At 46.1% G+C, this 16,259-nt stretch overlaps 1 protein-coding gene across 1 annotated transcript; it reads right to left on the reverse strand.

Annotated features, from left to right (window-relative positions):
• Positions 1-792: 792 nt before the first annotated feature.
• Positions 793-15,450, reverse strand: fzr1b (fizzy/cell division cycle 20 related 1b). The gene is made up of 14 exons (XM_006635077.3): positions 14,821-15,450; positions 12,755-13,046; positions 11,715-11,816; positions 11,338-11,401; positions 7,898-8,025; positions 7,494-7,576; positions 6,586-6,769; positions 6,433-6,498; positions 5,242-5,344; positions 3,405-3,586; positions 2,974-3,207; positions 2,526-2,630; positions 1,822-1,914; positions 793-1,097 (listed from the first exon to the last, which is right to left on the reverse strand). The coding sequence occupies exons 2-14, from the start codon at positions 12,827-12,829 to the stop codon at positions 1,056-1,058; spliced, it is 1,461 nt and encodes a 486-aa protein (XP_006635140.1). The 5' UTR covers positions 12,830-13,046; positions 14,821-15,450; the 3' UTR covers positions 793-1,055.
• Between the last annotated feature and the right edge of the window lie 809 nt (positions 15,451-16,259).

The raw sequence follows: 16,259 nt of genomic DNA on the forward strand, positions 1-16,259 counted from the left end.
GGAAAACTGAACAAGTGCATGAACAGAATTATCGTATTTCAGTTCTTTCATAAAGTGGTAGAGAAGACAGTGGCACTCAATTTCAATTTCAAATACTCAATTTCATAACCACGGAGATGCCTTTGGCTTTTGGGACAGCTGTGTCCGAGTACTGTAGGTGTGTTTAAATACAGCACTACAATGAAATAATAATGGGGTGTTCAATCTGGAGTTCTAAAAGCACTTCTATTTTATCAATAAGCAGTGCAGTTCCCAGTTGGTTTGTAAAGTGCTCATTTCATGAAAGGTGAAATTTCAAATCTGCAGCGTAATTTAAAAAAACACGGGACTGGTATGCCCTGGGAGAGGGGGGCGGCTTTGCATAGAAGTTCTTGAGAAGTCACGAGTAGGAGACCATTCTGACATACAGGGAGCTGATAAACACTAACCCACTGGCCTACTGAACTGATGGCAATGGACAGAGAGAGCACATGTGAACGACTGGGCGCAGTGCCACATGGAGCATGCACAAACTCTTAACTCTTGTACAGAGAGAGAACGTAAGAGCTGTCTGTCCTTCACTCCCCCTTTATCTCACCATCCATTTTCGAACCCCTTTCTCCAATACAGGGTGGCGACTCCCCTTGTTATAGGCGAATAATAACTAAGACCGCAGTGTTAGTTCTCCAGAGCTGTGGTTTTAACAGAACATGTAGTGATATAACAGGTCCGTGGCTTGCGTAAAACAAAAATGTAAAATTATTCATGTTTCAATGTTAAGAAGGCATCGTATAATTAAAAAAAAAACTGAGCTTGAGTCCAAGGTTTGTCTTTTTTTTTAAATAATAAAAAGTATAAAACTCCTACAATAGATTCAATAGATCACTGGCTGCATGTCCCAGTGTGAGTCCATTGTTCTAGGGTGGTTAGTGAGCAGCTCTCCACAGTCACAGACTCCTCCAGAGTCCCGGCACTGCGAGGCCTAAGGCTCTGTCTGTCAGACAATGTCTTCACAGCTGATGCACCTCTGTAAGTCCACAGGCCGAAGCACGGGGACCCCCCACCCCAGGCCAGGATTATCGTATCCGTGTGAAGAGATTCAGGACAGATTTGGACTCCTAAAGAAAGAAGGCACAAACATACAATGACCATTCACTGGAATTCTCAAGTCTGTCTAATTGACAGGTGTGTTTTAAGCCTCAATGGTTTTACAAGCAAATGTGTATAACGAGTGCGTCACTGTCACAATACCACACTGTCACATGGGTCCTGGAGCCCTGCGCTTTCTGCACACAACTCCAGTCCTAAACCATGATCCAGCAGACAGCAGGGGCTTTGGATAGTTGAGAAAACCTGGATAGGCTTTCAGCTTAAGAGCTTGTCAGTGTATCACTCAGCCTCCATTTGATGTAGGTCTTGAAATGTCAGTGTTTCACGTGACACCCCCTGTTGAATTTACTGAGAGCCTATTTAGTTAAATTTAAAAAATGCTATTCTTGAAACTGCAATGATTTCGCTTGGGTTCATGTCTCTGGCTCGATTGCACTTTTGATTGGTTCTCTTTTATAATTGCACATGGCCCTTCTGAATCTGTTCTGCGTGTAAGTCTTCCAATAATGTCAGTTAGCCTCCTGCGAGTTGGACTATTTCCACTGAATGCTGATATTAGTATATGTGTACTTGTATGCTGGCTGAAAAATGACAACCTTGAATGAGTTTCAAGTGACGTTGCCTACTTTGTCTTCTTGTGTACACGAAGCTTGCTTAGGACACATGGTTACGGCTGAAAGGGAGGTGTGTTCCTATAAAATAAACAGCAGTCTGGGTGTTGGAGGCACTAACCTTGGTGCAACGTGTTTTACTAAAGACGTTCCAGAAGCGCAAAGTCTCGTCTCCAGCTCCTGTCACGATTGCCTCGCCATCTGGAGAGATGGCCTGAGCCAGAACAACAGAGGCAGGGATCAAAGGGGGAGTAGTAGGGAAACTTCAGTGGATGAATAACTTCCTCAATATGGTAAAGTGCAGAACAATAAGATATTCCATCCAATTGATCCCCCTGTCTATGCTGGCACAATGTGAAATTTGACACTAAAATAGTGCAATTGATAACTAAAGGAAATGATGGGGGAAAAAAAGCTAAATCATGTTGCCAATGGCGTGCCTAAACAATTAAATCGCTTTAACTGTCTCAAAGTTACCAATCACCTTTGTGTGTTCCAGGGTGGCCAAGAAGTGATTCCTCATAAAAATAGGATTAGTCCAGCACTGCCAGCACCTGAGTAAATCCACCCACAACCCACAGTATGACTTTGCTCCCCTTCCAATCAGCCACCCCTTAACCCTTATAACATCCACGCCTCTGAGTAGCTCTTTCCCCCTTCTCCCTACCTGAAAAGCCTACAGGAGCTCACTGGTGCAGCCCCCTCTGCTGCTCACATCTCATTCATCTATCTCAGCGACCCTCCTCTAACATTCTAATCCCTCACCCTCAAAGCCACTCTCCCTTTAACTGCCCCTCTCCTTCAGGCGCCCCCAGCACAGCTCACCAGGTACAGGACCCTGTAGGAGTGTCCAGTCAGCTTGGCCACCTGTGTGAGGGAAGGGTATTTCCACACCAGGATCTGGTTCTGAGAATAGCCATGTGTGCTGACCTGCGATACGGGACAACACGGGAAGCACACAGAGTCTGACACACGGCTTGGAGCTGATAACTTCTTGTTAAGTTCTGTGTTGTCTACTTTGTGCCATGATTAGTACAGTCTGTTCTGCTTGCTCCAGTCAGTCCACTCTAATGCTTTGTGATCAGGGCTGGATGCTCTATGTTCAGTGTTTTCTGCTGTGCAATAGATAATATTGGGTTCATTTCAGTGTATCAATGTGTCCTTGACAATGGTTGTCGGTGTGGGGCTGTGTCTCTGTCTCTCGCTAGTTTGTTGCGGTGTTTGGACCAGTCTCCACAGTGTCATTGCTGGCGTACTGTCTCTTGTCTCTCACCAGCTCGTTGGCGTGTTTAGACCAGGCCAGGTTGCAGACTTGGGAGCCGGTGTCGGTGCTCTGCAGGGGCTGGCCAGTTAGTGTGTTCCAGAAACGGATGCAGCGGTCGGCCGTGCCACCCCCCGAAGCCAGCAGCCCGTGCTGGTGGGGAGACCAGGCGATGGCCTTCACCGCGGCCAGGTGGTCAGTGTACTGCTGGACGGGCACCAAGCTGGAGCTGTTCCACACCAAGAGCTAGAGCAGGAAACAAGAGGAGGGAGTGAGACAGAGATTCTGCAGGACATGCAGGGTGAGCGCCTGTCAAACAGAGGTTCAGGGGACAGGATAAAGACAGACAGGCAACTGGACAAGAACGGGCTGAAAAGCACACTGGGAGACGGGCAGGCAGTCCTGCAGGGACACAGACAGACAGGCAGGCGGCTGGGCCCTGCCTTGTTGTCGTTGCCACCCGACGCCAGGTGCTGGTGGTCCGGGGACCACTTCAGTCCGCAGACCTCCTGGCGGTGCCCCTGCAGCCGGCGTTCGGCCTGGGCGGGGCAGCGTACGTCCCGCTGCAGGATAAGGCGGTCACGGCTGCCGGAGGACAGCTGCTCCGCGTTCCAAGCCAGCGCTCCTGGGAGAGACGCGAGAGGGCAAGGGGGTTACCCGTTGATGTCGATATTGAACAGCGCAGGATACAGGCTGCAGCCACATCTCGCTTCCAGTCCCTGTGTGAAGAACTCTGTCCTTTCCCTGTCAGATCTGTACTGCATGCCTGAGTCTGAGCGCACCGCTTTTATTCTGTTTGTAGTCTTTACCCTCTGAGTCACTAAAGACAATTAGCCAGGGATGCAAACCCCAGTCACAGAGAGCTGCAGTGTCTGAAGGTTTTCCTTCTGTCTCCGCTCTAAATGATGTAATTAAGCTAATCATTAGCTTAACTGGTCCAATTTACCTCTTTTTAAAGGTCTTCAGCTGCTGATGGATGTGCACGTATGGTTAGGTGTCATGGCAACTGGAATCAAATCCTTTCTTAGATCAATCAAACACATTAAAAAAATTCCCTTTGTTTCTTTGGTGGTGTATAGAGTGTAAATGTGGCAATTAGAAAGAACGTCAGTCTGACTTGAGCTCAAGATGCTGGGTTTAGTCAGGAAGGCCTCTGTGTTTCGCCTCCCTCTGTATAACCCCACCCGGAGTGTCTGACCCTGCGTCTGTCGCTGTCCCTAGCCATGGTGGTTCCCCGCTCTCCCTCTTGATTATACACGAGCCAAGTTCCTGCAAGATGACTTGGTTCTACTGTCACCCAAGGAGCAGACCCGGCAGCACAGCCTGCCAGTGCTAGAGCAGTACTGTCAGACCTGGGCCCTGGTGCTATAACATGGAAAACACCCACGTTACAGATTTCTAAAAACAAGAAGACTAGGGCTCACAAAGCAGGAGTCCCAATTTACAAAACATCACAATCTATCATTATTGAAGCCTGACCATTAACGCTTTCAAGAGACTTAACCAGTGAATGGACAAATAGAAAAGGCATCCCTAACTTTCAATACCATCAAAATACGCCATCAAAATTACCATCAGTATCTGTCCATAAATATCTGACGCTGTTATTCAGTTCAATTAACTGCATGGCAGTATGGTACGGACTCCCGTCAGCCAACTGAATTACACAAAACGGCATAAACACCCAGCAAAAAATCCTGGTGGTTGAAATATGCAAAAAAACATTATTATAAGAACAGTTAAAAAAACACAGAAATATGCTTTGGCTGCAATATATGAACATGCAGGGCTGAATTAGACCAAAAGAGTGCCTACATTTCTGGTTACATGTAAGGAAGTGGAAACCCAGGGTCACTTGTGTTGAAGGCCCTCCAGGAGCTCAGTCTACAAGAGTCCCCTCGGCTAGTATAATTATTTCTCTTCTTAGACTGCCTCAGCTTCTGTCTTACGCAGGAGAAGGATGGAGAGGAGGGGTGCGGGAGGAAAAGCACTGGAGAAAGGAAGGGTGAGTAAGAGCTGAAAATGTGTTTATCCATTGAATTTGGTTAAAATATTTCTCCAAATGCGTGTCCTCCTGTACGGTATATTTGTGCTGTGGCAATGTTCTGGGTTAAAGTTATGCAGAAAGAGCACTTTGAATCTGAATATGAGAGCATGCTATAGGGGCACTAGAAAAGAAAGAGATACAACTGAGTCCCAGACTGAGAAAAGCAGAGAGAGAAGAGGGGATAGAGGCACTAAGAGACACAAGGGCTCACATATAAACAAACAGCCACTGACCCACTCTGGCTGAGTGTCCGTCCAGGCAGATCAGCTTCTTCCCAGCTGCTGCATCCCAGATCTGGACATAGCCCTTATGGGTCCCCACGGCAACCAGACTGCCCTGTGGAGGGAGACAGGGCGAATGAGATGGAGGCGTGGTGGGTCAGGGGTTAGAGAGAGCAGAGTGCAGTGTGTGTGCTGTATACAGTGAGTTTACTGTGTGCAGCTTGTGTATGACTGCAGTCCTGAATGCCACACTGTCTGCATCTTTTAATCCCACCTGAACTCATAACTACTGTGTTAACGGTAACACTTTCATGAAGGTGTCTATTGTAACTGTCTGTAAATGTTACTAATAGTGCTAGATGATACAAAACATTAGCAGATAATTCTAACCCTAGGTCATAGTTCAGATTATGGTCAAGATTAGGGTTTCGTTACTTACTAACCCTTAACCTACTAATTTATTAAATGATTAAGTGATTAATTCACTCTCTACACATTTAAATATGAAGCTAAAACAAACAGAAAGTAAGATCACAGTTCAGAGGAATTTAATCAATGTTTGTCAAGAAAGGATTAACTATGATTAGTGGACTGCATGACATAGATGTAACATATTCAGCCCAACACCAGAGTCCTGTTTTCCATAAAAGAGAACAAACAAGCCCTGTTATGGTATAACACTACTTGGTAACACTCAGAAATGAGTGAAACAACACGCCTTAAAGAATAGACTATGCAAGGTGAAACTGGGCTTGGAGTCTGGGTGTATCAAGAGGCCAAGACCATTTGCCTCTGTGCGTGTCACTATCAGACATGGAAGGATTTAGTTGATGAGTCAATGAGCTTGGTGTTCTGTTACAAAATCTTTGGCAATGTCTAGGGTGTCATTAATTAGAGATTATTATTACTTCTATCTGACGTGCATACTCAAATGCTCAAATGTTGTTTACAGACCAAACAGCAGTGTGTAAAGTTTTGTAACGTTTACGAATTTGCAATAGAATAAGCACTGTGAGCAATACAATTTGAGTTCTGCGTCCAGTGTTCACAGTGTACAGTGAGCGTACTGTGTAAAGTGTACAATGTTACATTGCATGTACCACATACAGAGTTTGCAGTGCATAGCGTGTATACTAGGTTAGACTATTTGTATTATCTGTATTATATGTGTCAACTGCCCGCAGTTTCTTGTGTCAGGCTCACCCTCTCGTTCCAGCACACTGATGTCACAGAGTCACCGTCCACTGACAGGTCGCACAGGCGCGTCACCTTGGAGACAAAGGAATATCGTCAAGTCCCGCCTCGCGCTCCTCCTCTCTGCTACCTCTCCCCTCCGTCCCGCTGCTCTCCCCCCACCTGGCTGGTACAGGCGCTCCACAGATAGACGCAGGCCCCCAGCCCCACGCTCAGCACGTTCCCGGCAGACCAGTCCACCAGGTTGAGGTAGAAGTCATCCTGCAGCTCCGGAGCATCCAGGACCTTGAAGGGAATCTTGGAGATCTTGCGCGTGGGCTTCCTTGGGGAACGTAGCAGCTTGTGACTGCAGACAGAGAGACCGCTGGGTTAAAGGGGAACTGCAGCGCCATTTTCACAGTTCTGGGTTAGAAAGGATCAGCATTTCAACCCGCAATAAAAGTAAAATAGTCACAGTAACTTGGAAAAGCTCTAATTTACATCACAAAATAGACGAAATTTCCAGGTATGTGCAGCACCATGTTCTGCGATTCAGAACTAGGCAACAAAACGTCCGGTGACGTGTTGCAGTCTTATGACATTGTAAACAAGCAGCCTTGTGAATACGTCTCTTTTAATCCAATAGAAATATTGCTCTCGACTGCCAGACATACTTGTTAACTCTTCATTCAGATCACGTGGGAACACTTCAGCAGTGAAATATCTGCTACACAACCCGCACGTATTCGTTTGTACATCACATTACATTAGTCATTGCGGTGACTAGTGAGCAGGAAGGGCCGCGTCACGTCGCAATTCGTGGGAACTCGAATGCGAGTCTTCAACAACGGGGTGACTTACAGTACTATCACAAAGTTCACAAAAAATTTCAGAAATGTTTTCTATGAAGTCAATGAATTTATTTTGTTACTGAGATTGAATAACCGGTCTGAGAAATTGGGACTGCGGTTCCACTTTAAGCTGCAGCACTGACTGACACACTTGATTGCCGTAGCATAGGTGTCAGGCTCAGCAGACAGGCACATGCAGACAGAGGCCTTCGCCTGGAGTGGTACCAGACAGGTGCTGACCTCTTGTTGCTCAGTGGAGACAGGGAGTACGGTGAGACCTCGTTGCCGTTGTCAGCTGGAGTCTTCTTAGTGTTGACAGTGTACTGAAAGAGAAAGTAAAAATGAACAAGAGGTCCTCAGCATGTCATCCCTTCTCAGCAGCTGCCGCCCCCCCCAACTAAAAATACTAAACAGGTTGTCTGCACTGTGTGTGTACAGTGTACAGTGAGCGTATTGTGTAAAGTTAAAAAGTGTAACATTGTATTTGCACTAGATTAGACTATTTTTTATCATCTGCTGTCTTGCCCCCCATCTCCATCTCCTTGGCCTATACTGTCCTCCATACCTTTTTTTTGTCTTCATCTCCCCCTTTTCTCATCGTCAAAGTGCGCTGCTAAGTGTCCTGTATAAACTCCCTCTCTTACCCGGAAGAGGTTGTGAGTGTCTTGTGCAGGCTGTGTGAACCTCCGGTCCTCTGTGTGGGGGTCGCTGACCTTCTCGATGCTGGCGCCCAGCAGCTCGTTCCTCAGCAGCGCAGCATAGGCCACAGCGTCTGCCGGAGACAGGTGGTGAGGTCCCGACAGGCAGCCGCAGTGGCAAAATGTTTCAGCCGCTCAGTGCCACATACTGGGTTGGAAATGCCTCATGGCAACCCCAAAATGTCTAATACTATGCAAAAATAGTTTGTAATATGATTTAATAATAATAATAATAATAATAATAATAATTGCTTACACTTATGTAGCGCTTTTCTGGACACTCCACTCAAAGTGCTTTACAGGTAATGGGGTCTCCCCTCCACCACCACCAGTGTGCAGCTCCACCTGGATGATGCGACGGCAGTCATAGTGCGCCAGAACGCTCACCACACACTAGGTATCAGTGGGGAGGAGAGCAGAGTAATGTAGCCAATTCATACAGGGGGATTATTAGGAGGCCATGATTGGTAAGGGCTAATGGGAAATTTGGCCAGGATGCCGGGGTTACATCCCTACTCTGTTCGAGAAACGCCCTGGGATTTTTAATGACCACAGAGAGTCAGGACCTCGGCTTTACGTCTCATCCGAAGGACGGCACCTGTTTACAGTATAGTGTCCCCATCACGATACTGGGGCATTAGGACCCACATGGACCGCAGGGTGAGCGCCCCCTGCTGGCCCCACTAACACCTCTTCCAGCAGCAACCTTAGTTTTTCCCAGAAGGTCTCCCATCCAGGTACTGGCCAGGCTCACACTGCTGAGCTTCAGTGGGTTACCAGTTGTGAGTTGCAGGGTGATATGGCTGCGATATGGCTATTTCTTAAACAACATATGGCAATATGGCTATTTCTTAAACAAATTCTAATGAACTTCATCGTCCATCTTTATCTCCTTTGAAATGAAGATGGAAGTGAAGTGCATGAGCTACAGTATGGTACAATGAGTGCGGTGACTGGGCCGCAGTGGGAAAAACTATCGCCCCAGTTTAGATTCAGTAGATCCCACCTTGTGGCGGAGTGGGGCAAGCAACATGCTTCAACCCTGGTCTGTCCACCGCCATGGCTAAGCAATGCGAGTGATGTCAGCAGGTTAATACTTTTTCCACATTGCAATACTGGAATGTGCCAGGCTGCCTACTGGCTCTGGGGCAGCACTATTTTTTCCACAGAGCATTCTCCTTCCAGTCCCAAACTGCACTGAGTCCTGACATATGAAATGCCGCACCCTTGGTGCACTGTATGGAAGCCCGTTCCCGCCAGGGAGTAAAAAAAAAACGCGCTATGGTATCTCAGAATTCCGACTTAGTAAGTCAGAATTCCGACTTAGCAACTCAGAATTGCGACTTAGCAACTCAGAATTCCGACTTAGCATCTCAGAATTGCGACTTAGCAACTCAGAATTCCGACTTAGTATCTCAGAATTGCGACTTAGTAAGTCAGAATTCCGACTTAGTATCTCAGAATTGCGACTTAGTAAGTCAGAATTCCGACTTAGTATCTCAGAATTGCGACTTAGCAACTCAGAATTCCGACTTAGTAAGTCAGAATTCCAACTTAGTATCTCAGAATTCCGACTTAGTATCTCAGAATTGCGACTTAGCAACTCAGAATTCCGACTTAGTATCTCAGAATTGCGACTTAGCAACTCAGAATTCCGACTTAGTAACTCAGAAGCAAGGCACGAACTAGGGTGGGAGCGGCGAGGGCACAAGCCCTAGAACCCGAATCCGTTACAATAACAAAAGGACAGACAATGAAATATGGCTATTTCGAAGTCACAAATGTGAGATATAAAGTCGGAATTCTGAGTTACTAAGTCGGAATTCTGAGTTGCTAAGTCGCAATTCTGAGATGCTAAGTCGCAATTCTGAGTTGCTAAGTCGCAATTCTGAGATGCTAAGTCAGAATTCTGAGTTGCTAAGTCGGAATTCTGAGATACTAAGTCAGAATTCTGACTTACTAAGTCGGAATTCTGAGATACCATAGCGCGTTTTTTTTTTACTCCCTGGCGGGAACGGGCTTCCATAGCACTGAGAAAAAAAGGCATCTCTGAAAGAACACAAACAGCAATGTGGCATAGTTTGGCCATGTGCCCATATGTTTACCCCAATTACAAAAAAAGTTAATTCCGCTATACTTGGGCATATTACAGCTTTCCATGCCTTACTGTTCATACCCCAGACCTCAGCAAAACTCGCAGTTAAAAAGCAAACACTAAACCCCACCCACCCTGCAGTTGAATGGGAGGACGCTGTCACGAACAGTTCTTTCCGGGCCCTATGCAGACGACACAGTCTGGAATAGTGAAGAAACACTGGGGAAAAAGTCATGCAGGAGAGGGTCTGGAGACAGGGGGCTTGTCCAGGGGGTGCAGGTGTCCAAGGAGGGTGAGTCCGGGGCGAACAATCCATGAGTAAATCCGAACGAGTAATCCAAGACAGGAGGTAGAGTCCAAGGCCAGGGGATCCATCCAGGGAATAAAACCATGAACCGGGTCAGGACCGGCGGGGGGGGATCAGGAACAGAAGGTTAAAACCAAAACGGAGCCAGACGCAGCAGGACCCCGGGCTCTTACGAAGCAGAATTCAATGAGGAACCAGGAGTGACGTCTGTGTCTGGCTTTTAAGGTGGAACGGAAATAAGAAACAGGTGCAGGTAATGGGGCAGAACAAGGAAGGGCTGGAGCGCCCTTAAGAGGAGGAGTAGCGATTGTAACAGACGCAGCCCTGTTATAGCTCTGTTACAGAGGACGATTTGCTGGGACTGACAAGAGTATTGGATCCCTGAACTGCCATGGCAACCAGAGGTGCTGAGAAAGAGGTCTGCGTCACATTTTTTCTGTTCTTTCTTGTAGTGAAATCACCTATTCTTCTTTATTTTCATCCACGTTGGGATCACGAACTGAGATGAGTGCTACACACCTCCAACTGGAACCAGGGTGGTCCAAAAGTAGACAGCACACACCATATGCACTTTGGTGCAACTGCTTCTTTTCACGCTGCCACGTCTCACAGTGCCTGTAGCAGAGCCCTACAGCTGAAAGTTCCAGAGGTTTAGCAAGGGACAGGGACACAGCTGAGAAAACTCTGTCTGATGCAAGCCCGTCAAACCCCAACGACCATCAGCCTGCTGTGTGCTGCCACTTGTGTGATCCTAGTCTGCTCACGTCACAGTGCAGAATCCCTCAACTACAGACCACAACTGCACTCTGAGCCAGAGACCTGCGCTGGTTCATTCAGTTTTAAACCACTTTAATTGTGTTGTGATGCCAGGAACGACTCCTCCACAGACAGCTATCTGGTTATTAGCAGAGCAGGTTATTACTATTAATAAGGCCTCATAACAACCATGAGCAACAGAGCAACAGAGACGGATGAGAGCCCTACCTTTCCCACTGTCACTGCTGGCCTCCTTTGCCTTGCGGTTCTGGTTTGGGGATTTGCTGTTTTCCTGCAGGGACAGACAAAGATTGTAAGATAGAGAAGGAACAAAAAGACTAATCTATCACTTCTACCGAGCATAAAGATCAGATGGCCCCATAAAACTGTACTCTGAAGGTCAGTCTGCACCACAGAGAGGTGTTTGGAGGGTAGAGAGGTCAGGAGGTTGGGACTGTGGAGATTTCAGGGACTGTGGGAAGGATAGGAGAGCTGTAAGAGGAGGTCAGGGGATTAGAAAAGTCACAGAGTATAGGGTGCAAAGAGGTCATAAGGCAAATGACTCAGCAGATCAGGGTGAAGCCAGCAGCAGCTGTGAGACTCACGTTGATAGAGTGGAAGTTGACGGTCCAGTTGCAGCCAGCCCGGGCAGGGATGAAGCGATCTCCTGATTTGAGAACACTGGTAGTACAGTTCACAGCCGCAGACTGGACACAGAGAGAGGTGGGACGGAGCAGGGGAGGGGGGCAGTGAATGGAGGTGAGACAGAGGTAGAGAAGGAGACAAACACTCCTTGTCATTCAGCTGTCCAATTTCTCTTCATGCCTGCCCATGACAAACAGAATGATGTTGTCTGTTCAACTTGACAGCAAGCCTCTGGCCTGTGCTACACAGGGTTTGGGCAGAGTGTGCTAGTGTTTTCACCTCTTGTCAGTGGGTGTTTTTGGCATGTGTTATTTTCACTGTTCCCAATCCAGTTCAATTCTGGGGACAGGCTCGTTTTTTAGTACAACCAGAAGGGCTGGTGTAATTTTCTTCTATCACACAATAACATCCCTAACATCACAGAAAATGAGAGAAAAAATATGTTCTCTGTGAAAATAGCAACAACTACCTATGGAGATCTAGAGACTCATATTAGTAAAGATTGTAATGGATTGTATCAAAGGATGGACTGAAAGAAATAATATAGAGGGTATATTTCATTATTGTTAGAACAATATTTCACTTAAGAGGAAAGAAATTCATACATGGTCAGCTTATAAGCACAATCATTGAAATAAGTATATGTATGAATCTTAACATTACTTACTAAAAATCTTAATTATTTAACTTAGAGTTCTGTAGACATAAAAGAAACACTAAACACATGCAGTACTATTAACAATGCTTATTAATAATAGAGGATAACATGGCTGGAGATAAGAGATTTGTCTGGAAATGTCCAACATTACCCTCCTACTTCCTCCTCACCTGCAGATAAGCATGGAAATTGGTCAAGCTCACAACCTATCAGTCTGTTTGCGGCTGAGTGCAGCCCTCAGGCCTGAGCTAGGCTCGAACACAAGAAAATCCAAGAGGAACACCGTGTGTGCACGGTGAGGCAGCTTGCTACCGGTGCTCACTGCCTGCAATGTCATCTCACCGGTGCTAGGGGGCGCTCTGGCCGGTTCGGGTGGTTGATCTGGCGCAGCAGCCGCCTCTCATAGTCCTGGTCCATGGTGCCACCCGGGCTTGGCGACTCCTCGAGCTTCTTTCACCCCTCACCCAGGTCTCGCCTCTCTGTCGCCTCCCCTCGCTCTCAGGCTCTCACCCCCACGGCGTCTCGCCCTTTCTGGCACGCCTGTCACTCTCGTCTCGCCCTCTTCTCACTCTCCAGTCCGGCTCCCTTCTCCGTCTCCTCTTCTCCCAGTCACACGTATCCCTCTGGGCCGAACCTGGACAGGACAACGGCAGAGGAGCCAGACAGAAACTCTGAGTGAGAGAATCCAACTCCCGGTCCTGGAGGTTTCAGGGCTGGATTCATATCTGCTCTTGAGAGGAAAGAGGTCCCCGGAAACAAACTAGACTCCAGCAGTACTAATTCCCAGGACTCCAGCTTATGGATCTTGTGAGCACCAATCCCCAGTTTCATAAAACCACCTTAAGGTAAACTGTCCCTAAATTTTCCCCTTGCGCGTCCTTTATGCTTAAGGCTGTTGTTCAATACAGCTGCATACATGAGATCAGTACCCAGGTTCTCAGGAAAAGCCTTTCTAGTTAGTATTCAATAATTCAGGTATTTTATGAAATCCGGTATTGCCAATTGCATTTTGTTACTTTAAAATGCAAAATAATGTTCCTTAATACTTATTATCTTGTCCATCAAGTGTGAAGGGACAGCATGGATGTCAGTTAGCAGTCCTTTAAGAAGAAGCCTTACAACGTGGTTGACTTAACAAATGTACGTCACGTGACTTTTGTAACCTGGGAGAAGGTGGTGTTGAAGAAGGTGTCATCCTGTGGATGACATGTGTAACGAATACGCCCCTGCGTATAACAGGGATCTCGGCTGCCTGGGCTGGGGGAGGTCTCCTTTAGCTTAGCCGGCAAGATCCCCGTTGCGTGACGCCAGAGACCCGGGTTTGCGCCCAGGCAGTGAGGGACAAACTGGCAGGGCAGGAGTGGCAAGGGTGGAAACCCCAAGAACCGTAACACATGTTAAACAGAGGCCCTTACTGCTTGGTCATTAAAAATCCCCTGGCAATGATTGTAAGGGCAGAGGTGTAAACCCCACTGTTCTGGCTATATTCCAGTCTGGGATTGTTATCTGCCTAAAGTGCCCAACTTAAAGTACTTGGTGATGCTTTTTCTCTGTTTTCCACGTGCTTTGCTGTGTAGGGGGGCTGCTGGCACAGAATGGCTGCTGTGTGCCATGCAGGGGGGCGCAGCACTTCAGTCTGGATGGAGCAGATCCCTTCTGATATGTAAATGCTTTGGGATAAAAATCTGGGATGTAAAAACAATGTTTAAATGCAATGACTAAATGCAGTCATTGTTAAGCCAAATGGATCCTGAGGACCACATTGAGATGAAACAAGCTGTACTGGTTTCCTTTAGCAAAAAAAGCTCATTTAGACTGAAGTGTGAACTCAGAAAATACCACATTAGTAATATGACCAAACAGCTGCCTGTCATGAAACGAACTCGAAGGTCTCTCTTCTACTTTCACAATAATATATATCTCATTCTAGTACTCACAATATACAAAAACATGTAGTTTTGTGGTTTTTCAACAACAGTTCTACTAACAGCCTATACCAAAGACTACACTACGGCAAGAACAATCCACGCAAGCGTGTCACGGTAAATAAGACGGCGCTGTTGTATTGCGATTACAGTACACGTCTACATTTCGGTACTTAATCAATACATCACTAATTCTTGATATCCAATATATACACCGTATTAACACCAATTCTCTATTACTAACACGGTATCCAGAAACAAACACTCAAAACAACGTAATTCAAACTTTGCGCGTATCCATATTAAATATACTGTAAGAGTATGTTATGAATGAATGTTTTAGGTTTTGATTTAGAATTTTCACGAGCGGTTTACACTTAAAGCGACATAACGCATAAACACCAGATTGTGACGCAGGTTGAAACAACCGATAAACGAATACATACTGTAGATACAGTATTTTAAAACGTTCATAAATCGTACCCTTTTCCTCTTGTGTTGCAGAGATGGTGTACGCGTCAGTCTGCTTTGGAGTTGCTGACACGAAAACAGCTGTGCGTTGTCAACACAACGATCCAAGCCTTCCTGTTGTCATGGTGTTATTACAATCTTAGAATTGATTAATAAATAAAAATAATACTAACAAGACTTTTAATCTATTATTACTGTCAGATTGTCGTCTTTAAGGAAAAGAAAACAAAAACATTGAGAAATGGTGTCGTAAGGCAAGGCGCTTGTTCAGTCTTCCTTGATGGATAAAATAATTATTTTTATCTTATTTTTCATTTTCCGATTTGTTCTTCCCGTGATGTTCTTATTCTCGTCAGACGCCACAATCAACCGATATAACTGCAGTTCCTTGAGCCTGTTCGTATCTATGTGCCTACTGTATAATACTGGCCCAACATGGCCGCTGCACAACAGCAAAACGCAGCTGCGCTCTCGGGGAATTTTGTGGAAAGAAAAAAATGAACCGAGTCAGGTAGTGTGGATATAGTGGATACACTGGGCCCCTGCTACACTTCTCTAGCACATAAATAAGGAGACGGGGCTTTTCGAGTAACTCGCACTGAAACAACAGCCTATAATAGCCCACATCAGACGCATAGTCAAAGCTCACTGAATTGACATGAGAAAACACTGGGCTCCCAGGCTGGGATGGGGGAGCCGGGGAGCCCCCCTGAAAAGCTTGAAGTGTAAAACACCGTCTCTAAAGGCACATTCATAAAAAGAACATAGCAATCAACTGTAACTATAAGTTAGGCTTCAATTGTTACCAAGTTGGTTTTAGAAGTATTACATTTAAATGTACACTATATATTTATGGGGTTCGGTCCCAGATAAAATGTTGCTTTAAAAAGAGGTCCCCACTAAGTATTTGATAGCTCCTTAAAAAAAATGCATTCCGGTATTATAAAGCAATAATAAAATGCGTTGGTGCACCGCCAGGGCTCCCACGGGAGTCCCGACAAGTCCTGGACGGTTTGGTAATGACGGGGATCACGGTGCCAGTCCGAACTGGGAGCTGCGAACATCTTACCATTAAAGCAAGGCATTCCCAGGTCTGGTCCTTGCTCACCTTTTTGGTCCAACTGAGCCTCTCCCTTCATTTAATTGCACCCATATTTAATTGGATAATTAATTCTCTCAACTCGTGCCATCACAATTGGTCCTGAAAGTTGCAGATTTAAAACGCATTGTACAAGTTCAAAACATTTAAGTCTCACGAAATTAGTATTTCAATGAAGGTTTTATAAGAGCTCAGAGGCAACGAAACCAAAGAATGCCGATTTTGGTGACACGAAAGGTTTCACAATCTGATCTACATTCCTCGTTACAGTAAGTTGACCCTTGTGTTTAAAGATGTTGAACGAAGCAGATGTACTGTATCTACTGAGGCCAACTGTCACGACTAAGGGAAA

This window comes from Lepisosteus oculatus, chromosome 9 (genome assembly GCF_040954835.1).
Source record: "Lepisosteus oculatus isolate fLepOcu1 chromosome 9, fLepOcu1.hap2, whole genome shotgun sequence".
NCBI classification, from domain to species: domain Eukaryota; kingdom Metazoa; phylum Chordata; class Actinopteri; order Semionotiformes; family Lepisosteidae; genus Lepisosteus; species Lepisosteus oculatus.

Excerpts from the sequence above, each read along its gene's own strand:
- fzr1b (XM_006635077.3), bottom strand. The coding sequence starts at position 12,829 with ATGGACCAGGACTATGAGAGGCGGCTGCTGCGCCAGATCAACCACCCG. Across the intron at positions 11,402-11,714 it reads TCAACTTCCACTCTATCAAC|GAAAACAGCAAATCCCCAAA; the intron begins GTGAGTCTCACA and ends CTGTCCCTGCAG. Across the intron at positions 7,577-7,897 it reads ACACTCACAACCTCTTCCGG|TACACTGTCAACACTAAGAA; the intron begins GTAAGAGAGGGA and ends TTTCTCTTTCAG.